This window comes from Opisthocomus hoazin, chromosome 5 (assembly GCF_030867145.1).
Source record: "Opisthocomus hoazin isolate bOpiHoa1 chromosome 5, bOpiHoa1.hap1, whole genome shotgun sequence".
Taxonomy (NCBI): domain Eukaryota; kingdom Metazoa; phylum Chordata; class Aves; order Opisthocomiformes; family Opisthocomidae; genus Opisthocomus; species Opisthocomus hoazin.
The window spans coordinates 4,860,777-4,884,537 of NC_134418.1; the positions used below are offsets into that span (position 1 = coordinate 4,860,777).

At 39.2% G+C, this 23,761-nt stretch overlaps 1 protein-coding gene across 3 annotated transcripts in view; it reads left to right on the top strand.

The window, feature by feature from the left end:
• Positions 1-23,761, top strand: part of CTNNA2 (catenin alpha 2) — a 536,393-nt gene that overhangs the window by 154,990 nt on the left and 357,642 nt on the right. For all 3 annotated transcript variants that reach the window (XM_009934739.2, XM_075420290.1, XM_009934738.2), the window contains one exon: positions 12,719-12,922. In XM_009934739.2, the coding sequence (XP_009933041.1) occupies positions 12,719-12,922 (204 nt within the window). The remainder of the gene's footprint in view (positions 1-12,718; positions 12,923-23,761) is intronic.

Sequence of the window (23,761 nt, forward strand, 5' to 3'; positions counted from 1 at the left end):
GTTGAACGAGGTTTATTGACACCTGGTTTCGCAACAGAGCCGACGTTCCCTAAACTGAGGGGAAAGCTGAAATTTGTAGCTGCAATGATGGGATGATTCTGGATTTACACTTATGTTTTACAAGCAGGAAAGCAAGAAAAATTAGCAGACTAGTGAGACTATTTCACAGGTAGAAAGACAGTGGAGAAAAAAGTTTGATTTTTATGCTGGCAAAGTATTACTTCAGCAAAGGTAAGGAAGTTTATATTTTCTAGTGAAAATAAGTATATTTAATAAAAATAAGTATATTTGCCAGTAGATTTATTTCACAGTATTATTCATATTGAATGAGATCACTTTGTACTTGGTATGAAGTGCCTACTAAACCTGGTATTGTATGACAGGATAGTTCTTCTATATTAAAAATAAGCTCACAGGTTTTTCCATAATATTTAATGCTTCTCAGGCTTCATTGTTTCAAATTTCAGAATTGGCCTTCTGTGCCTTAACGCTTCAAATAACTGTAGAGTAAATCATCTGATCACTTTCTCAATCAAAATACCATCAAGTGTCATATGAATAATTATTCTATCTATTTTGCGCACTTCAGCTATTGTGTTTAAATAGGTGCCACGTTAATTGTCATGCTCTGTACAACAGTGACTTTAGGTATGAGTTATTAGCAGTGAAGTTTTGGAAAGATATATCATTTATTGCTTCCCGGAGATAATTAATGTGGAAATGAGGAGAGTTCATGAATCTTTTTCTTATCAGATTTTCTACTTTAAAGTGCTCTTTGAAGTTCATTGATTACAGAAGTACATGTTTAATGTCTCATTTTTTTGTCCTTTAACTTAAATGTTCCTGCTTTACTTGTAGATCTTTTAAATCCAGATATTTGTGGATTTATTACTGAAGTAATTTATTAATAAAATTTGGTATATTTCTGGGTTCTTACAGCAACTAAGGACGCACCTGTTACTCCTCTCACGAAACTTGCCTGAATTTATGCAAGTTACGTAGAGAAGTTTCTTGAGAACTTACTGTGAATTCTGAAAATACTCTGTTTGCACTGCGGAACTGGTGAGTTTGGTCTGGTAGTGCTGCATAGGTCTCAGCCTTTCTGATTATCAAGGGACTGCTGTGTTGTCCCATGCTGAATGTTGTTGAACATCTGGTACCCTCTGTGCTTTCCCAGTAACCGTCACGATGTGTAACAGAGACGAGACCTCCCCATCAAACTGGAGTGCAGCGGGAAGGTAGATAAAAAGACAGTGAAATTGCTAAGTGCAAAGAAATGAAGTGAGAAGGACCAGGAAATCAGTGCTAGATGAAAACTGAGGTAAAGATAAGTGGCACCTACACCCCGATGTGGGATTGGCAACTGGATAAATAGATGTAGCGTGATGGATGTAAACCACAGCAAGAGCTGGAGACAATTAGGCAGGGGACACGTTCTGTGCGACAGAATGGAGGAGGGTCTCCAGTTTGTAGGAGAGTGCCTCTATTCAGAACGTGGATCGAGCTAGTGATTTCTTCATTTCTAGAAGTGTAGCTGTGTCAGTAGGATGTGCTGACAACACTTTAGAAGTGCTAACCACTGCAGAAATTCAAATTCCAGAGGTTTCAGAGATCCCTAAAATATTTAATATTTTAAACAATTCTAAGTCTTTTGCATTAGATTTTGATATGGCAAATGAGGGTAATCATTCTTGTACAGTACTGCGAGGGTAAGTGTAACAGTTTTGCAGATATAAAAATATTTACTACACATGTGCCATAGACCCATCAAAAGGAGTATTTCTGTGTTTGAAGCAAGGCTTGGATTGTCTACAATAAATTATGAGTCAAGGATAAAGTAAGTGAATAAAGCCTGTGACTTAGAAAGCAAGGAGAAGAGATAAGTAAACGAAAAAAGGACAGATTTCCTTTGATGCTAAGAAAGTATCTCTCATCTTTTGTGTTGTTCCTGAAAGAAAATATCAGATTAACTGATGAGACTGCTTAGCTGACTTTCTTCTTGAAGTTTGTGTTTGTGTGTGTATGTAGAATAAATGTGCAAGTTCTGTACCTATCAATGCGATGAAATGATATTGTATTTTTAAAATGTATACCTACTGCTGGCATTTTAATACATGTGAATCCAAACAGAACCCACCTATACTTGATGTTATATTAATACTCCAAAGATTTACTGTTTCTGTGTGTGGGCGCGCACATCTATTTGTATTTAAAGTTGCTTACCAGGAAGGTTGGTCCATGTCACATCTTGAATTGCTCTGCCTGTGTGTCACCCCTTTACTCTCCAATGTCAAAATCTCATGGAGTCTTGAATGAATATGGGAATCGTTTGGTTTATACACCAGAAGGACGGGATGCCATCCAGAGGGACCTGGACAAGCTGGAGAGGTGAGCCTGTGTGAACCTCATGAGGTTCAACAAGGCCAAGTGCAAGGTCCTACACCTGGATCGGGGTAATCCCCGGTATCAATACAGGCTGGGGGATGAAAGGATCGAGAGCAGCCCTGCTGAGAGGGACTTGGGGGTACTGATAGATGAAAGGCTGGACATGAGCCAGCAATGTGCGCTGGCAGCCCAGAGGGCCAACCGTGTCCTGGGCTGCATCAAGAGAAGCGTGGCCAGCAGGTCGAGAGAGGTGATTCTGCCCCTCTACTCTGCTCTGGTGAGACCTCACCTGGAGTACTGCGTTCAGCTCTGAAGCCCTCAGCACAAGAAGGACGTGGAACTGTTAGAGCGGGTCCAAAGGAGGGCTACAAAAATGATCCAAGGGCTGGAGTACCTCTGCTATGAGGACAGGCGGAGAGAGTTTTTCTTCCATGTTATTGCTGCACTTCACTACAGCCCATTCTGTGTGCTGCTTTTGGGTTTTTTCCCCTCCAGAATTTTTCATGCAGAACAGGAGTAGTTTAGCAGCAGGAAGCTCAAATTGAGTTTAGGTTGAGGGTAGATTCAGACTAGACTTAAGGAAGAAATTTTTTATATTGAGGGTGATTAGGCCCTGGCCCAGGTTGCCCGGAGAGGTGGTCGATGCCCCATCCCTGGAAACATTCCAGGCCAGGTGGGACGGGGCTCTGAGCAACCTGATCCGGTTGAAGATGTCCCTGCTCACTGCAGGGGGGTTGGGCTAGATGGCCTTTAAAGGTCTCTTCCGACCCAAACCATTCTATAATTCTAAATTTTATTAATGAACCTTTTCAGAAGTTCATTCTGCTTTCAGTCTTAGGAGTTGGCTTTACGATGTATTATGGTTAATGTTTTATTTGTGCTTGTGTATGTACGGGAATGTATGTATTATTGTGGAACTTCCAGCTCCAGAGTAGGAGGGGCAGCCCTGGAAAAGGCAGGATTTTGTTGTCAAGTGTACAGCAGAGCTGTGACCCCTGCGAAAGGCAGCACCCTTCCCTACTAGCACTTAGGAGCCCATCGCCTTGCTCGCCTCCAGCAGGGAGCAGGGGGCTGCGGCTCTGTATTCTTGGTAGGACAGCACCATCTAGTGGGATTCTTCATTTATATATTTTTTGAATTATTTTTTTTCCCTGAGATGCTCCTGTATAGTAAATTAGTATTGTGGAAAGTTTTAGCAATCAAAAACACAGTTTACAAGTTTAACCATACCACATTGCTACCACTTCTTTAGAAGGTAGAAAAAGTAGTATGCCAGCGCGCCAGGTGCTTTGTGGGTTTTCTTCTCATATATTTAACTTGTTTGTAGTAGTAGGACAGTAATCAGTTTATTTGCAAAGTGTTTTTTGTAGTGAACCCTCATCCAAACAATTCTATTACAGATAGTAGAAACACACAAAGGAAACACACTTTAAAAAAACCTAATTGACTTATCTATAAAGAAATATGTTTTCTATAGCGATACAATTATTCCGTTATTACTCAATTTGTTACAGGTTGCTTATTTCATCATTACTAATGAATATGATTATCTGAACTGTTAAATCAAAAATAAATTAAAATTTTGTCAGATTACATATAATAGCTCAAAAATAACACTAAGTGAAATTTCCCAGTTACACTATGCTTGGTTCTATTACAAATATATTTATTTAGCACTTCTGAGATGCCTATAGTTCAAGTTGCATCAGGGGAGGTTTAGATTGGATATTAGGAAAAGTTTCTTTACAGAAAGAGCTCTGAAGCATTGGACCAGGCTGCCTGGGGAAGTGGTGGAGTCCCCATCCCTGAAGGTGTTCAATAAAGGTGTAGATGTGGCACTTCAGGACATGGTTTAGCAGGCATGGTGATGTTGGGTTGATGGTTGGACTTCATGATCTCAGAGGTCTTTTCCAGCCTTAATGATTCTGTGATTCTATATAGCTCCAGTATGTGGCAAATGAACACCACCAACATTTCAGGGAAACACTATCTCCACTGACATTTACAGAACTGCCGGGCGCTGTGGAGGTGGTGGCCGCTGCTGCTCTGTCTGCCCTCAGCTGCGCACGTCTACCGGAGCATGATATTCCTCAGATTACTGTGAATTCAGTCACCCCACTGTCCCAGAAGGAAAGGTATTCACTTATTTCTTGGAATTAGTTCTCTGTTCTACTAACACATCCGAGGGGCTCGTCGGAAGCTGTGGAGCGAGCAGGAATGCGTTGTGGGGAGCTGGAGAAGGTGGGGGAAGAGGAACCCTCCTTCTCCCTGGGGCACTGCGCCGTCACACTCTTCATATTTCTTCCAATAACACCTGTACGGCGTGTCTGCGAAATGCAGTGTAGTGACGGGAAGAAACACTTGATTTATTGCTAAACAGGAACTAAATAACCTTGTTAGCACTTTGAGGGACACTGACATATGTAGAGAAACCAAACCTGTGAGCACATTGCATTTTTCACGGTTGTTCAGGCATTTCTGACAAACAAGTACACTCTTATTTATACTGTCTTGTCTCTCAGGTTGTTCTGAAAAACTGAGCGCCTCGGTATATTACGTGCTTCTTTTTACACAAAAGCTGATTTTCATACTGTCTTGTGTTTTTTTTTTTATCTAAGTTATTTATCAATTTGATTTTTTGTAATGGCATTGGTGGCTGTGGTTTTGGTTTCTTCTTCTGCCAGATGATTCACGTTGCGGTGGCATTTGCCTTAAAAATTGTATTTTCATTGTGGTAAATCGCTGAGAAGCAGGTTAGGAAATGGTGCCTGCCCGGAAGGTTTTACATGCTAAATAGCTGAATTAATGAAGTGTAAAAAGAGAAGTAGAGGAACGAAGGTATCAGTTGTCCAGAGTCACACAACAGATTAATACAAGAGTCAATAAAGGAACCACAAAGCCCTAAGTTCCAAAAAAGTGTCTTTTCTGCTGTACTGTGCTGCTTACTGTGGTACATAACACCTCACCGGAGTTTACTGGGATTGTCTTTGATGTAAATTTTTATAAAACTGTTCTACAGAAGTTTCTTTCTTGAAAGATATTTCTGTTCTATCTAGGATAATTCTTCCACCTGCAGAGCTTCAGCTAGGCAACGGTGTGATGCTGCTACATTTTCTTCTGCCAATACTTGTCAAACTTTACATTTATGTTGTGTTTTTTTCTCATAGCTTCTCATATTAGATTCACAGCTGTATTCTTATGCCCTCCAAAGATGACTTTCCAATCTTTGAGAATGAGTCTGAGAAATCATTTCTGCGTTCCTTCCACAGCCCTAGAGAAGAACATGAAGTACTCATTATTATTTTTTTTGCATGTGTGTATGAGTGTATTTTTCTAATCTCTGCTTTTAAACTTTTTTTAAACAAGACAGTTGTTTCCCATTAGACCAGAACAAGATGATATTGGACTTCTTTTATATGATTTGATAGTTTCTTGTAAAATTCACTTTTACTCAATTACAAGAGGAAATAATTTTTGTTTAATTGTTTTTTGTGTGTGTTTTAAAGAACAAAGCATAGTGAATTGCATAAAGAGCTGAACAGAGGCCACCGTTACTCTCATCATCCTTTTTCACAATGGAAATAATAAGGAAGTACAAGGAAATGTTGAATTCCTTCTTCTTCTCTTGGTCAATGGTTGAGTGGGAGGTAACGGACTGGGCAATTCTAGGAAGAAGTCTCTGTATGAAGGTTAGAGTCTGATCGTCCCTTTTACACACAACTATACAAACAGGAAAACTCTGTGGACCAGTTTGTTGGTGTATTGTGGGATTTTTCTCCAAAAATGTTATTTGTCACAGTTTTTTACTGTGAGTTATAGCTGAGCTATACATTGAGAATCTCTTTGTTACCAGCTGTAAGGTGATTATAGTATCAGTAGGGGTTTCATGGTTACTATTTAGAACTTTGAAAAAATGATGCTTTCCACGTGCTTTTTTTCCAGCTTGCCAAAATGTTGAGTGCTATCAAAGATTATGGGTCTGTCCATGGACTTAGGAATGAATTTGGATACATTTTGTGTTGGCTCATTTTCAGCTTTTTCAGAGCTGGAGCTGCCCTCCCTCCCTCCAGCCTCCCAAGTCATTACCATGACTTCTGTCATTAGAAAGCAAACAAAGCTGTGGTTCTGAAGATGCTGCTGAGATTTCCTTCAGACTTTCTACTTGCAGATACCAGTAGACGAGCAGATTTTTCATAAGCAATAAGGCAGTGCACATAATAAGTAAGTTTTTTTCAAGAGCACGTACTTTATTTGGAAAACGCAGACAGTGATACAGTTATGATAGTTCTTTTTGAGTTGTAAAATTGTTTTAAAAGATTAATTTAATTGACTGTTTTGGTTTTACATTATATTTCTAGTAAAAGCTCTTTTTTTGGTACTGTTTAAAAAGATATTCTAATCCAGATACATTTCACCAAGTTTCAATGGTTATCTGGTCTCTGATAATACAATACATTTACATAGGGTATGTAATTATTTTCAGTATTTTGAGTTGAAGTGTGAATAATTTGTCTCGTATTTTACACTTCAGAAGTGATGCCCTACAGTTTATCAGGATAGATGGCTTAGAGTACTAATTACAGAATCACAGAATCACAGGTTGGAAGGGTTTGGAAGGGACCTCTGCGGGTCATCTAGTCCAATCCTCCTGCCGAAGCAGGGTCACCCAGAGCAGGCTGCACAGGACCTTGTCCACGCGGGTCTTGAATATCTCCAGAGAAGGAGACTCCACAGCCTCCCTGGGCAGCCTGTGCCAGGGCTCCGTCACCCTCAGAGGGAAGAAGTTCTTCCTCGCGTTCAGACGGAACTTCCTCTGCTTCAGTTTGTGCCCGATGCCCCTTGTCCTGTCGCTGGGCACCACTGAAGAGAGTCTGGCCCCATCCTCCTGACACCCACCCTTGAGAAATTTGTAAGCATTTATTAGGTCCCCTCGCAGCCTTCTCTTCTCCAGGCTGAACAAGCCCAGCTCCCTCAGCCTCTCCTCGTAGGAGAGATGTTCCAGTTCCCTCATCATCCTTGTAGCCCTCCGCTGGACTCTCTCCAGTAGCTCCTCATCTTTCTTGAAGTGGGGAGCCCAGAACTGGGCAGTACTCCAGGTGGAGTTAGAATGTACCCTCAGCAAGTTTGCTGATGACACAAAACTGGGAGGGGTGGTAGATACACCAGAAGGCTGTGCTGCCATTCAGCGTGACCTGGACAGGCTGGAAAGCTGGGCAGAGAGGAACCTGATGAGGTTCAACAAGTGCAGTCCTGCACCTGGGAAGGAACAACCCCATGCACCAGTACAGGCTGGGGCGGACCTGTTGAAGAGCAGCTGTGTGGAGAGGTACCTGGGTGTCCTGGTGGATGACAGGTTGACCATGAGCCAGCAGCGTGCCCTGGTTGCCAAGAAGGCCAATGGGATCCTGGGATGCATCAGGAGGAGTGTGGCCAGCAGGTCGAGGGATGTTCTCCTATTTTCTAAAACTTTTTATTCTTTATGTAAACATTGCAATGACTCTATAAACACACCTTTATATAATTAAAAAAATGGAGAGTACAAGAGAAAATAGTTGACTATAATACGCTTAAAGAAGATATTATCACAAGTTTAACAGTTTTCAAAGAAGTCTCCAGTTATATTGAAATTAATTTTCTTGGACTTTGTTTCAGCAGCTGGAGCCAAAAATAATTTGTGTTCACAGCAAAAATAGAGTTTATGCTAATCTGTCTGGGGTTGTAAAGAGGCTTGAAACCCTTAATGATAAGGCCTGAATTATGGTGTAAGTCCTTGATATACGGCTTTAATGTTAGTTACCAAATTAGAAATGTAAAATGTTCCAATTCGTTTATCTTCATCGTTCATTAACTGGCTATCAAGAAGTGGTGAGAACTTGAGACTTCTGAAAGAATTTATTTAGCCGGATTTCCTGGCAACTATTTTTTAATTCCTTCAAAGAAGCCATTATTTCCTTGTTAATGTAATGTTAATAGACATGTAAGAACTTTGTACTTGTCAATAACATAATCTGAAGTTGCATTTAGATACCAAACTTTCTTTGAAAAGGAGTAAAACCTCTCGGAAGCAAAAAACAATATCTCTGGGAACTGAATGTGAAGAGCAGTCATGTAGCTGGTTCTCATCCCCATTCTCTTTTGCCCAAAGCTCAAAAACTTGTTGTCCTTGTGAGATATTTGAGAAATGTTTAAAAATAAACATCTAAAATATAATTTATCTTTAACCACCTGTCAGAAAGTAACTACATTGTTATTTATTATATTTTTTAAAAAGCGTAGTTGTTCTGTTTCTTTCCTTAGAACCTCTAAGGTTTGCTTTCCCAGCAGTGTTTCTTGTTATAAAAGTGGATTGAGAGGCCCAAAAGTTAGTTCTGGTCAGGTTGGTGTATTTTGTGTGATGTTAGGGTTAAGAAAGCAGCGGGGCAAAAAAAACATTTGATGTTCCTGGTGGGCAGAACAAATTGAACCAGAGTCAGCAGTGCACCCTTACAGCCATGCGTATCAGCCACCTATGAGGCTGTGTTAGTGAGAGTGTGGGCATTAGCGCAAGGATTTTTCTCAATGATGCTGAGCGACAGGACAAGGGGCAACAGGCACAAACTGAACTGTAAGACGTTCCATCTGAAGATGCGGAAGAACTTCTTCCCTCTGAGGGTGACGGAGCCCTGGCATAGGCTGCCCAGGGAGGTTGTGGAGTCTCCTTCTCTGGAGATATTCAAGACCCGCCTGGACAAGGTCCTGTGCAGCCTGCTCTGGGTGATCCTGCTTCGGCAGGGGGGTTGGTCTAGATGACCCACAGAGGTCCCTTCCAACCCCGACCATTCTATGATGTGACAAATTATGGGAGGCTGGCAGAGCTGGGAAGTTTTTGGACTGCAGAATTAAGAGGCTTTAAGGAGGGTTCTAGTTGGTATCTTTAGCTGCCTAGTGGGATGGTGTAGATGGAGTTAGAATCTACTTTGAGGTTCGTGGTATTGGGATGACAGATAACTGGTCCAAGCTGATTGATGGAAAATGCTGTTGGAGTATTGGGGAGAAAAAAACCAAGCAACTCATCATGAAGATGATCAAACACTGAAACAGAGGGCAGAAAGGTTTGGAAAATCTCCAAGGATGGACATCTCATCTTGACTGGCTGAAGCCTTGAGCAACCTGGCCTCATGTCAAAGCTGAATATGCTTGAAGCAGGTGTTTAAGGCAGGTAACCTCGAGAAGTCCATTCCAACCTAAATTATTCTGTGATTCTGAATTGTCATTAACAGAATAACCCAAACATACATTTAACTGACTACTTAAGCCTAGAAATTAATTCCAAACAAAAAGTTTTGTGGGGTATGGATGAAAAATTACTGAGTACAACTCTGTGTCTTTTGTTTCTCATGAGCTCACTTTTGATGGTCATAAAGATCTCTTCTTTTGAAGATTCTCTTCAAAAATGTTCCTTTTCTATGTTTTACAGTAAGGAAAGCTGGCTTGGATTAATTATACACCCTTGATGATAGGCACTTTATTATTTAAAATCTAGATGATATTTACATGTTGCCTGTACAGAATTTCTTGAATTTATTCCTGGAATATGACATAACTACTTATGCAAATAGTGAGATGGGTTTCAGTGATCGAAGATATTGGAGATCTTTGATTTGCAGGTTGTTCATCCTCAAGGCTCAAAAAGGATGGAAATACTCCAGGAATATATTCTTGGCAGGTCCTTGGATCTCATAGAGGACTGCGCGCAGGATCTTCGAAAACCTCGAAGAAGGAAAATGTGATTCATGACTTGCTGAGAGGTGTAAGGTCCACTGTTTGAAATCTGCTGTGTGGGCAGAGAACCTTACGCCTATGTCTATAAGAGGAGGAGGAAAAGTGAGGCATTTCTGGAAGGACTGGCCATGTTGCTATAACTGAAACATGAGAACTGCAGTAGTGCTGTCTGGGTATTGTTTTGATTGAGTTTATGGATTGAAAAAGAGGTTTCCTACAAGTAGAATGTACGCTGGCTGTTGGAAATCCTCTGGTCTCTAGTGAAGAGAACTTCCTCTCTTTGTCAATGACCATTTTTGTGGTCATTTGAAAAAAACCCACAAAAACCACGTAAGTGTTACCACAACCATTTTAATGTCATTTTAAAACACAACTAGATTTGAATAAGGAAACACTGAAAATAATCTGAAACATGCAGGTAATTATTTTTATAATTTGTTTTTAGTAATGACAGAAATTGCTAAGATAGCTCATTTGATGCAATTTCAGTCTCGCTATTACTAAATTAAATATGCTGTTGTGAAGATGAATTTATATAGTGCATTTCTGAAAATCCCAAGAATTATCATTTGACTGAAAAGCACAGCTACATAAATATGCATAGGCCTAATGCTTAGAGATGTCGTTTCTAATTTAGATGTTTGTAAAACTGCTCTGCTTACTGCTGTGAAACACAGACCCCAGAAAATTCGTGTGAGACATTATTTCACATTGTGGGTAATGCTGCATTTAGTTCTGGCAAGTCAGCTGTTCCTGGAGCTGGAACAATATGCTGTCTGGTTACAATGCTTCTATTTGTCCTTTTTATTAAATAATGAATCTTCATATATTTCCTGATATCCTTGTATTTATCAGTTTTAAACAGTTACTCATTCAGTGAAGTTATAGATTTCTTAAGGCTGGAACCTCTTTCTCTGTATAGTAATGAGAGTTATGTTTTTTTTGTGTTTGTAGTTAATTAGAAGTTTTATTGAGAAATAAGCAGATCTTTTGTAAAAACCTTGTCCCACCGAATTAAAGAAAACATTTTCTTGGAATCAGAATTTAGCCTAGAATAAGTTTGAGCATGTTCTGATTTGTAATCAACAGAATTTTCAATGTTAAATGCAGATGTTGGTTATGCATCACGTCCCTAAATCCTGATTGACATTTTAATACACTGTGTTGTAGTTTCTCAAATTAACCGTATCATTTGTCTTGTGCTTGTTGATTGCTCTTGGATATTAAAGGAAATAGGCTAATCATAAAGTTATCAAAATGTTGTGAAAATTAAAATGGTTCATTAGCAAAAATCCTTATGCTTCAGAATAGGTGTGATTATTAGAAAGCAGAATACTTTAACCATTTTCATTCCTATTCCGTGATTTATTTTCTTCTAAAGCTCAAATGAGAAGGGCACAGCTTACAGACTGTGTTGAGACAATATGCAATTATGAAACTTCTTTGGGTGATTGCAGCAAAAGGTTGCAGAATTACACAGTGGGGTTTCTGTGCCTGTAAGTGGGAGCAGGCGATTATTGCTTTTGTAGTTGCTACCTTGAACTACGAAAGGAGAAAGGCAAGTCAGAATGTAATCTAGTGGACGCTCAAAACTCGTAGTGTTACATCAGGTTGTACACTGAGAGGGGTAGAATCTATGTGTTTTAGTCCTGTTTGACTTTTGGTAATAAGCAGTCATCATAATTTAAGAATTTAAATGTCTTTAATGAAAAACAGTCTTTGAAAATCACAGTTTTTTCTGGTGGAATAAAGATCGTTTGCTTAGTGGTAGGCTATTTGACGAATTAAAGACATTTTTAGACGATCTTCCTGTAGTCTGCTTTTTAGTTAAGAAACCTAGCATGTTTTCCTGACTTAAAAACAAACAAAAAACAGCTTGGAAGAGCCTTTAGAAAAAACCTTTTAAAAGATGTGCTGCAGAATGAGAATCAGAGATATTTCACTTTTTTTTCCAATTGTGATTACCTAATAATGGTTTTCTTGCAGTGTTAAAGAAAATTTCCTCATTTTTCTTTTCCATTTAATATTGAGATAATACAGTAGAATTTCAACAGTGTAGTCTACTAACAAAAATAATCAAAGTGAAGGAATCAGTTAACAGAGAACATTTCCACTTTTTTGTAACTTGCATATGAATTTCCTGAGTATTCAAGAAATCTTTAGAAGATTCAGGAAAAGAATAATGTTTGGTTTACTTCAAGATATAATATAATATAGAGAGTTAGAGAGACATGAACACGTTGCATGCATACTACAGTGGTTTGTGGTGATTTGTTTTGTACGATGTGCTTCCCAAATGCGTGTTTGGACCAGTTGTTTACTCTCGACAGTAGCTTTTTATAACTAGAGGTTGTGAATTACTTGTGTATATAATTATTTTTAATTTTATTTACTTATTGATATTTCAGAGCTACCGGATATTTCTGTAATATTGATTTTTCAGGAATTTGGTAGATAATTTATTCATATGAAAGACTAAAAACCCCATGAAGCCACGGAAATAAGAGACACTTAAATAATGCCAACGACCTGTGCACCCTCCTAATTTTGCCACTCTTATTTTGTTTTTTAGAACAAAATTATTTTAGACCCAATGACTTTCAGTGAGGCCCGCTTCAGACCGTCTCTGGAAGAAAGGCTGGAGAGTATCATCAGCGGCGCAGCGCTGATGGCGGACTCTTCGTGCACGCGAGACGACCGCCGGGAGCGAATCGTAGCTGAGTGCAACGCCGTGCGGCAGGCCCTGCAGGATCTGCTCAGCGAGTATATGAATAACGTAAGTCATGCGCTCTTACTGCTGGCTTCTTTTTCAGTAGATGATTAAACCTTGCTGAGGCTAATGCTACAACTTTAATAATTAACAAAAACAATAATGCGTCTTTATACCAGGAGGAAAGGTAGTGCCACTTGAATTATTTAAATTTTTAGTGGTAATGCTATATGAATTATTTAACATATTGCAGGCTTTTCACAGAAGTTTGGTACAATGAGAAGCTCAGAGGAATTTAGTGTGGCCTGCAAAGGATCTTCGTGCTCCCCATAGCTATAGCATTAAAGTTTCTGCTTACATAATGAATAGCCAACAAGTATTCGTTTGGAGGTAAAATACTTTTTCGATGACTACTAATGAGAAGCAATGTAAGTGGGAAATGGCCTTAGAGTGATTTTCTTAGTGACAGTGAATGCAGTTAATTTTCAACGTGATTCCCACGGTGCGATGGTGGTCATCGGGTTTGTTGATTAGGTTGTTACCTGCAGATGCTTACGTGAGGTTGTCCGTTTGCTGTGTGCGTTACACCGCTGCCGGTCTGTGCTTGCTGTTGGAGCTACTGAATATTCAGTTGCCATGTAAGTAGTGAGTTTAGCACTAGGACTGTTCACACAAAGAACAGTATCTTAAACACAGCTGTCTGTAGGGTTTCAAGAGGTGCTGAATTGTTGAACGTGGCGTTAACCTGTAGCGCATAATCTTTGTTCTGTATAACTTATCCCAGAAATTTCTCTCCACCTAAAACTGTATATTCAAACTCCTAAGTACTATCGCTGTGTCCTTTGGAGGACGTGTGGAAAAGTCCCAAGTGACACCAACGGCCTTTTTTTAAAACAGAAATGCTTGCAAACAGGTATCAAACTGTGCATCCTATACTTTGCTGCTTCTTGTCTGTCATTGCTCCCAGAGTATCAGCTAGCACATTTTGATCCTATTGATAAAATCATCAAAATAATGTTGAAATCACTATTCAAGGACAAGTCTTTGACATTGTTATTGTCAATGGTACTGTTATAGTTGGTAGAGTAATACAATGCAGGATCAACAGCACAAACTTCAGTCCTTTGTCATTTTATTGTACAGTTAATTAAATATGACATTTTTAAAGGTATTATTCCATATAATAGACTCACCTCAAGGAATATCTGTTTCTGACAGTGCAGAATTTAAAAGCATATATTATTTCCTTTTTGGTTCTTATGAAGTGACAGCTGAAAGGTTCTTGCACTGTGAATGAAAACAAAACCTATGCTGTTGTGTTATGGATTAGAAATTATAAAGAAAGCATTAGATAATAGCTGATGAGACTGTGGTGGAGTAGGACTTGGTGGATTGTTTCCTACAGAATCTTGCTCTGTAGAACTGTTACTGTTAGGTGAAATCTATAAAGGACTTTCAAAAACACTTTGAGAACTGATGGACTGTGGTGCTGCTTCTTAAGTACCGGGTTTCTGGTAACGATGCAATTTGCCCATGGACCAGAAACATGCTTATTTTGTTTCTGACCACACTTACAGAGGAAGGAGAGTTTTAAATGACTGTAGGCATTTATGACCACACTGAAGGCAGTTAACATAGTTTCATCGGTTTTACTTCAAAACGTAATGGTGTAAGCATCCCTTTCTGTGGTTACTGCGGTATGGTTTTTGAATTTGTCGTCCCCCCCCCATTAGTCTGAGTAGTCTCAGCTGCACAATTTTTTTTATTTTATTTTATTTTGGATTGTCATCAATTTAAGCTATTTTTTAGAGCTATTGAGTAAATATTGTAAGAACTGAATGTATACTTAAGTTATTGAAAAGTGAAATGCTACTAATTTAAACGCATCTGGGATGGTAGATTTTTAGAATGATACTGTATTAAACATTGTCTTCCAAGCTGAGCTAAGGAGATACAAGGGATGGAGTTCAGTTTACAGATTAATACACCAAAATTTAGGTTTCTGTGCATAGGTACAAACAGATGAACTGGGAGCCTCAATTGAGTTGTTAAAAGACAGATGCCTAACGCCATTTTATATTGCAGTTTAAATAGTCAGGTGCTTATTTTCAGCACAGGCTCCTCAACCTACCACTCAGAAGCACTTGGATCTACCACAGGTCCTGTGTTGCATCTGCCAGCCCAACCTCCATGCCCCGCGTGCTCTCGGGAAGAACAAATGGCCACACTCCTACCTTTATCAAATCATTTGAGCCTCAGTTGCTTAAGCTCCTGTTATAATTGGTGGAGATCAGATCAATCATAGAGTCATAGAGTGGTTTGGGTTGGAAGGGACCTTAAAGATTGTCTAGTTCCGACCCTCCTGCCATGATCTCCGATACTGGAGATCAGGTCAGTACTGCCAAGGAAACCTGAAGAGCCATTCAGATGTGTTATAATCTAATATGCGATGAGCTAAATAAGACTCCTCTTAAATACGTGGTTGGCTATGCGATGCTGCATGCTTTCTGGCAGTTCAGATGATGAATGCTGAAGGCAATGCAAGGAGAGAAAAAAGGGTTTTCCCCGATTTTGTGTGCAAGGAAAGGAAATAGCTTCCAACTGAACAGTGTAGGAACTTCTGCCTTATAAGTAGTATAATATGTATAAGAAAACCTTCACATGCAGAACCCTCCCTGTGCCCAGCTCTGTCATGGAAAGTTCCCTGTAGAGAGGCATGGGTCTTCTCTTCTGCGCTCCTGCTGGGCTTTTGAAGTACATCCATCATCTCTCCTGCTATATTCCCTGCACCCGAGATCTGCTTTGTCACTAGCTGCTTTACCAGACTCCAGTGGATCAATATGCTCTGCTACATAGGAAGGGAAAATTTAATACACAGAACAATGTTGTTTTCCCCATTTGTCTGCCCAGTTTCTATGGCTCCATCACAGACTAACAGGTAGATAATGATGTTCTCAGAGTTATATGACAGGGGTAAAATCGATCTATGTAACATCCAGAGTTTTACCAAAGCAAGTTAAAGCTGTTTGGCACTTCAGAAAACTGGGCAGACAGATGCCACAGGTCGTCTTATCATTTGGTGAGGAGGACACAAGACTGGTGAAACAAAACTTCAAGAGGTGAGGTGCAGGGGTATAACTTTAAAAAGAAAATGCAGATACTAAAGAAAAATACGAAAATAAATCCTGTAAAGACAAGAATAGGGCAGAGTTCACAGCAGATGAGTAAAAATAATGCTAGTTTTCCAGTTGTATTATTTTCTGTTGTAAAGGTTTTAGGAAAAGTAACTGAAATGTATTTAGAGGACTGTGAAAAGCCATGGTTGGAGAGGTGTGTTTTGGTTTCTGCTTGCTTCTCCTCAGATAACAGTTGACTTGTTTCATTTCCTATGTGTCATATAAGATTTTTTAATTGTTTTTTTTCAAGCTGTCTTTACAAATATTCAGATGTTCTGCTCCCAGTTAAGAGATTCTTTAAGCAATTATTGTTGTAGGAGATTTCTGAATTATTATTGCTGCAAGAAAATTAGTCCCTAGGATCTGTGAATAATTATGCATTTGTGTAGTATATTACATTGTCTGGAGTCTCACAGTACACAAGCCCTCTGCAACAACTTCTATGGAGATGAGATATAAACAGTTTCATTATTATTTGTGAATCTGGTGGTATATATATTAGTTTCATTTGTCTTATCGGTAATTCTGTCAAAATATTTTCCCAGCATGGTATCTGTTATTTCTATGGTATCTGTTATTTCTATGGTATCTGTTATTTCTATGCTGAACTCAGCTGAACTTAAAAATCTTTTATTTCTGGGAAGCGGGGGGCAGGAGGAATCTCCGTCTGCTGGGTCGTATGACTTAATTTTCCACCTTTGACAGAAAATTGGTAGGGTGGTTTTCAGATTCTTTTGTGTGTGTGATAAACCTGTGATTCTGTGATATATTTCAAAATAAAATTTTATTTCTAGACTTCTGTCCTACAGAGAAGAACTAAATACAGCTGCACGGAAGCTCTTAATACAATTGTATTCCATTTGTCTAAATGAAGAAATTATTTAACGGATGGTTTGTTCTGATTGTGGTCTAGTTTCCTGCTGGTTGACTCTCCTGGATCCTTCATGATTTGTATTGCAGGCTGACAGGGAGCAAAAATCCTAGAAACCTGGCGGTTTCAGCTCTTAAACTGACTTCTGGATTAGAAGTACACTGCCAAACTCGTAGAACCCAACGCTGGGCACCCGTTCTAGCAAGCATCAGGGTGCTGCTGTGTTGATGTCTGATTAGGATAAGAAAGGAAGAAAACTATACTTTTAGAACAATATGCTTAAAAAAGGGTGCTATGAATTCCATCGGAAATCATGGATTTCTGTGCGAAGCGGAGAAATGCTGAATTTTGGGTTGCTGGGGTGTGTCAAAGAGAAGTTTGGAAAGCAGCTGATGAGTAATCCATGACCATTGAAGACGCTTGTAATCAGTTGAGTACTGGCTTGACATGAATTCAAGTCCACATCTGAAAAGGCATTTCCTGTTTGGTGAAACGATGAGGTTATCTGCTCAAACCTTTGGCCTCATTATTAAGCCAGCCTTCATTCTCCTGTCTTCCTCTCACCCAATGCTCCTGCTCCCAGCCACTGCCAACATTTCGGAAGAGCTTGGGGTTTGTTTTTATTGTGATTGGGTTTTGGGACAAGGAATATTTCTGTGTCCAAGTGGAATGAGCAGCCCTTTATGAAATCCTCGTGTTACTACTGACGATTTAATGTATAGATGTGAGGACCAGAGCACTGCAGGCTAGGCTTTTGATTTGTTGATATTTGACTGATATTGTCATAGAAATAATGTTGCTCAGTGTTTTCTCTTTGTAATCTTTTTCTCTAAAGTTACTACCCATTCCTGATGTTGGTTCACTGTAACCCAGATGCTATAGGCTTGAATTCCTGTTTCCTACAGAGAACAAATTGCCATATCTTGAAAATGCAAAATATAAGAGGAATGAACGAGAAAATGTGAGTCTACAGGCAGTTTTTCTTCACAAATATATCAGTGAAAAATTTGAATCACTCAAAGTAAAATTATAGTGCTGCAGTACACGAAAATGAAATGTTCTTAATGGACAGCTGAAGTTATTGTGCTTGATTGGAGAACAAAAAACGTGATAGCAAATGGAAGTCTATAAACTCTCAAGATACTGTCAGCTTCCATATTTAACAGCTCCATCTGAATTCGAATTTTAGAGAAAAGTAATAGTTCTTGTGTACATTTCAGTTGTGGTGCTGACTTGCATAAGGTTAATCTGGGTGACAGTGAGCGGTAAATTCCAGTTATGAGGCAGAGAAATGTCCGTAGCTGTCCTGAGATGAGTGATCAGGGGTGAGTGACAAGAGATTGACTGCTGGGTCACCGACTTTGACTGATTTAGGCATAACCAGCTCCACAGGACAATTTTTTCCATTGGTACTGTTGTTGAGTTCCTAACTTTCTGAACAATTTTTAGAGGACAACGGCTTGTTTAAAGTTTCCTACTCTATTTCAAGCTGGAGAGAATCTATTTCACTATTCACTTTGCTCGTTTAGAGGCTAGATGAGCAGTTTTGTCTTTGCTGACTTGGAAGAAACAGGTAGAAACACGGTACTTAGGATGTGTTCCCAAATGGGCAAATGTTTTATCATGTGTCACAGCATTGCTTCACAGTCAGCTTGGGTTTCTTTGCATTTCTGTGTCCCTCCTGAGTGCCTGGACTTCTGATGACTGTACATAAATGTCTGTCTAAGTGTGCTACCTACACTGTAACTTGAGCCACCTTTTAAAGGACCTTCTCTCTCTTCTTTTTTGATGGTAACATCAGAGCCTCGTAGGGGATGCCCAGTATTTTTTGCTAGTTTTACTGAAATGCTGCACTGCTTACAATGGCACGGGTGAGTTTTGATTTATTTGTTCATTCCTGCATTTTCTGGTTTTGCAAGTCCACGTTTAGAGTTGGTTTTGGCTTTCCTAGCAGATCCAGAGAACCATGCTGATGTTTTCCATCAGAAACAAATAGAAGAACTCTTTGAGACAGTAGGTCTTTATGACTTGGAAGGGACAAATATGCTAAAAATTTGTCTCGACTTCAGAATCTGGCAGTTGTAAATTTACACAGCCCTGTGGTGTTTCATCTATTTGGACCAGTAGATTTTCAAACGTACTGAATTTATGGGAAGAAATGCTGTTTCTGAACCACAGTGCTGATAGCTTTTCCCCAGTGGTGTCCACTGCAGAACATTGTATAATTGCCTCCTGTATGCTCTGATTGCCTCCTATATGCTCTTTGTCTTTAAAGGCAGACCATAATATGTCATGAGAGAAGCTACTATGTTAAGTTGAGTGATACTTCTGACAAGATATTTCCCTCCAAATTAGCATGGAAATTTTCTAGGCTGCCAGTAAAATCCAACCGTGTGCATGTGAGGACTGATTTCCTCGCTTTCTTTTATAACTCTGTACAATTAATGCAGCCCAGTGATTGACCTGAAGGGTTGGGGGGGGAAAAAAGGTCTAAATCAATGTTACATTCCAGTGCCTCACTGAACTCTCTTCCTTATTATCACTTTATTGTTATTGCATCATTAAGTAAACTGCATTTTTAAGGACCTGTTTAAATCTAGAGATGCTCGTTACTGGAATCAATGCATTTACTATTTCCATAACTCGCGGAGGGAAGGTGGACTTCCCTGCAAACGTTGCAGCCGGCTGATGCATGTAGGCTTGTCCAATGCTTTTTCCTCTCCAGACAGCTCGGTCATGAAACTAACAGGCTTTCCAATTTAACTTTCCAAATCAGATTAGAAGAAGAGGGCAGGAGAGGCAGGTATGTTATTCCATTTATGTGGGGGGAAAACTCTATACACCTCAATGTCTCAGAATAGTTTCTGAGTAATATTTTGCAGAGGAAACCACCTCATGTAGATCTGCTAAGATATGAAGGAATTCCTTCTTGCTACTTCCATGTTTATTCCTTCTATTCCACTTAATATTCCTGTTGGTGTTACTTTGGATCCTATGATTGGAACTCTGCACTGAACCATTTGCTTCTCAGCTGCTGCTGACAGTTTGTTCAGATTTTTCCGCAGTTTATATCCCACAACCTCTTATTGTAAATTAGTAGAGAAGCGAAATGGAAAGCAAACCAAGGATCAGTACATTTTTTCAGCAAAAGTACACTCTGCCCACAAAAATTGAGCTTTAAAAAGCAGTACATTGTGTGGCATTCTGCAGATAACACTTCTAATTCAGGTAATATTATGTGAATAAATTGCCCAAGAAGATAATGTATTCCCTGTCACTAGATGTTTTTAAAGGCTAGGTAAGAGGAATGATAAAAGTACATCTGATACAGTTTTGGAGAAGGAGGTTAAGCTAAGTGACAAAAGCCCTATAATATATGATTTTTTTTTATGATTTTAAATCTAAATTGCACACATGCAGAGTTGATTCAGGCGACAGAATGGTTTACCTTTTCAAAGGCTTTCTCACTCTTTTATTTTTTTTCCTCTGAAACACCTTTCCAAGGACAATATTTTTAGGGGTTGTGTTTTTTATGTATTGGTCACTAACATAGACATGGGAAAGACAACTCCTGCTTCCCTTCTCAAAATTCTGCGAATTGAAAAGCAACAAAAAATATTCCGAATCCCAGGTGAAAGAGAAAAATATAAAAGGCTTGCATTTTTTTCAAAGTGTATGTAGGTGTATGCCAATATGACTGTGCTCATAAAATGTTTACGAGGCTATGAGAAATTAAGTACAAGGCAAATGGAGATGGAATAAGGTTAATGAAAGATGTCGATGGAATTGGCATACAGTTGTGTTTATACATGCGCAATCACAGAATCACAGAATAGTAGGGGTTGGAAGGGACCTCTGTGGGTCATCTAGTCCAACCCTCCTGCCAAAGCAGGGTCACCTACAGCAATATCAAAGTTTTTTCTATTGTCTTGTCAAGATTCTACTACAATGTATCCGAACTGTTGTTTTACATTTTACATAATGTCTGGCTTTTCAAGAAGTATTAAAGATAATTTTATGCATTTACTTTCAGCTGCTATGAAGCAGTTTAGAAGAAAGATTGAAAACAATATATGACAAGAAAATAATGATACCTGTATATAGTAGTTAATATATCTTCGTTTCTGTTAGTAAATTGCCACAGGACCTAATTTGGGGGAAATTTTAAAATAGAGAATGACCAGATTTACAATTAAAAGAGAAAAAATTGTCTTAGCAACTGTGGTTTTGTAGGTGGAGGTGGTGCAGTCCTAGACACATTTAAACTTAAGAGTGTTTAGCTGCAGTGGAATTTAGTCACAGCTTTAAATGTTTTGCTCGATATTATTGTATCAGCAGTCCCGTTTCCTTTGGGTCACAAGGGCTGACAACTTCCAAACCGCCAGGTCAGCCAGAGGTATTTTATCTTTCACATCCCTCTTGACATCCTTGTCAGTACACATAAGGAAAGAAAAGTTCATCCAGCATTAGCTACCTCAACTTCTAAGAATTATATTAAATAATAACTATTTTCTTGGTGCCTTACATTGTCTTTTTTAATCATTAATATTTCTAGTATATTCCACATTTCTATCAGATCTTTTTTTTCTCTGTATTTTCCGCTTTTTTCCTGCCTTTGCCTTTAAAAGTACTGGGTGCCTACTCAGGAAACACTGGGTATTTTCACATGTAAATTAAAGTGTTTTAGTCTCATAAAGAATTTGAATATGCAGGAGAATTCTATAAATTATATTTCCTGCTTTCTTTGCTATTTATCTTAGTGGAAAGGAACAGCAGTGGTTAAGTCACAGGCCTGGAAGTAAAGTTATTTGCCCTATATCACTGATTCTGTATGTTCGTATAACGCTTAGTGTTTCTGGACCTCTGCTACTCCAACATTAAAACTGAGGCTATGTCAGTCTTAATTCATTAAAGTTTAAGTGCCTTGAAGTTTCCATGTAAAAAAAGACTGTAGTAATATTTCAGTATTTGTACAGGTGCAGTGTGTGACTGTTGGAGGGTGTGCATAACATCTGTCTCTTCAGAGACATAGGATTTCTCTTCATTTCAGTGCTTCCTCGTTAAAGCCTACCTGCATCTCCTTAGCATGTGCGCTGGGTCTGTGCTGTAACTGGGCAAGTAACGGATTGCTGTGGTTTTTCTGTTGTACTGAAAACTGGGAGAAGAACGCCACGGGACAGAAAGCAGCGGGCACAAGTCATGGGGAAGATCGAGTGGGGTTTCGTTTTGATGATTTTGTTTGTTTCTGACCAACTACCCAACTCGCTTTGCTGTAAACTGTGATATTGATATCCTGCATGCCATAGTTTGGAATAAATGATTTATTAAGCGTACCCAAGCTCATCAATACTTTGCCTCCAGAAAACGTGCCTTTTTTGACAAAGGTATTTATTATTCCTCTCTGTTCTACCTCATATAGGTATGTACGCATGCAAAATGTATGGCTATACTTCTGATACCTTATCAGGGTACCTGCTCCTTTTAAAGTCAGAGTATGCATACAAAAAATGCTTCTTTAAGAAAAAAAAAATCTTCCAGTGATTTTCACATTTTAGCTCATTTTATTTTGCATTAATTAGTTTTGTTTTTTCTAAAATGTGTTCTTACAGAAATAATGACTTCTGCATCAGTGCTTTTAATGTGCTGGAAAGCATTGCCTTAATGTCTGCAAGGCTTAGGCTAGCTGAAAATAACGTGAAAGCTGTTTGTTCACCTGTAGAAAAGTCCTTTATCAATCTTCTGTATATAGTGTGATTCACAACTTCTGTAATATTTCTTTGCACTGAAGTTAGCATTTATGGGTCATTAATTTGTTGTTTTTCCGTGTCGGCAAGTCAATATCAGTACGAGAGAAGTTTTTCATGCATTATATAGTACACCAATAGCAATATGTTTATTAGCTCTATGTACACCTGCTTTTGGTGTGTGGATCTTGCTTTCAATATTTGGACAGTCCAGATTAATATTGTTGTGCTTTGTGTTATTTTGGATGCAAAGCAAATTATTCCCAATGCTTGTTGGGAATACATCAAAATGAAATAAGCATGGACCTACAGAAATTAATGAGCTTTAAAAAAAACACATCAGAAATCTTGTCTCCTGGAGGCTACAGATTATTTTCTGTTCACTTAAGGTTGGGGGATTTTTTCTGGTATGCAGATCGTGTCCGAATTCTGGTAATCATGTGGAAAACCTGAAGGCAGCAATGAAAACAGAGAGGGTAAATTAGCTATGCACGTTTGTTTCTCTGAGATATTATTATTCTGCAGGTGAGCAGAGGAGGGAGCAGCTGTACACAGGAGTGGGCTCTGTAAGGGTGCAAGCGCCTGTCAGCAACTTATGGTGAAGGGCATATTTGCCCTTGCTTAGCAAATAAGTCTATATAGCTCCTCTTGAGTGTTGTCAAAATCTGACGTAGCGAATTGTATTAACGTCACGGTACACATTCGGTCAGCTTTGAGCGTGGTTTAGTAGTCTGTCTTACTTCTCATTAAACGCTGTAGGAAGTCACGTCGAAATAGGGGAAGGATAGAGGAGGCGAAGCGAAATTTGTCCCGTTTAGTACATGAGATCATCATTTTGATAGTCAAGGATACACTTTCCTACAGGCAAAGGTCAAAACTCTTTGCATATTAGTAATGCTGTTACAGCAGCTACACTTCGATTAGCAAGCAAACCTCCAGAACTAGACAGTGACGTTCGTGTGTGTAAAGCTCTGGTTGATGTATCCTGCGCTGGTTTGCGTTATCTGGGTTTTCTTGACACAAGGAGTGTTTTTCCGAAGGAGAAGGTGGCATTTGCGGGTTAGGGATGGGGAGATTCCGCGCCGTTTCGAGGGCTGTCGCCTGACAGGACAGC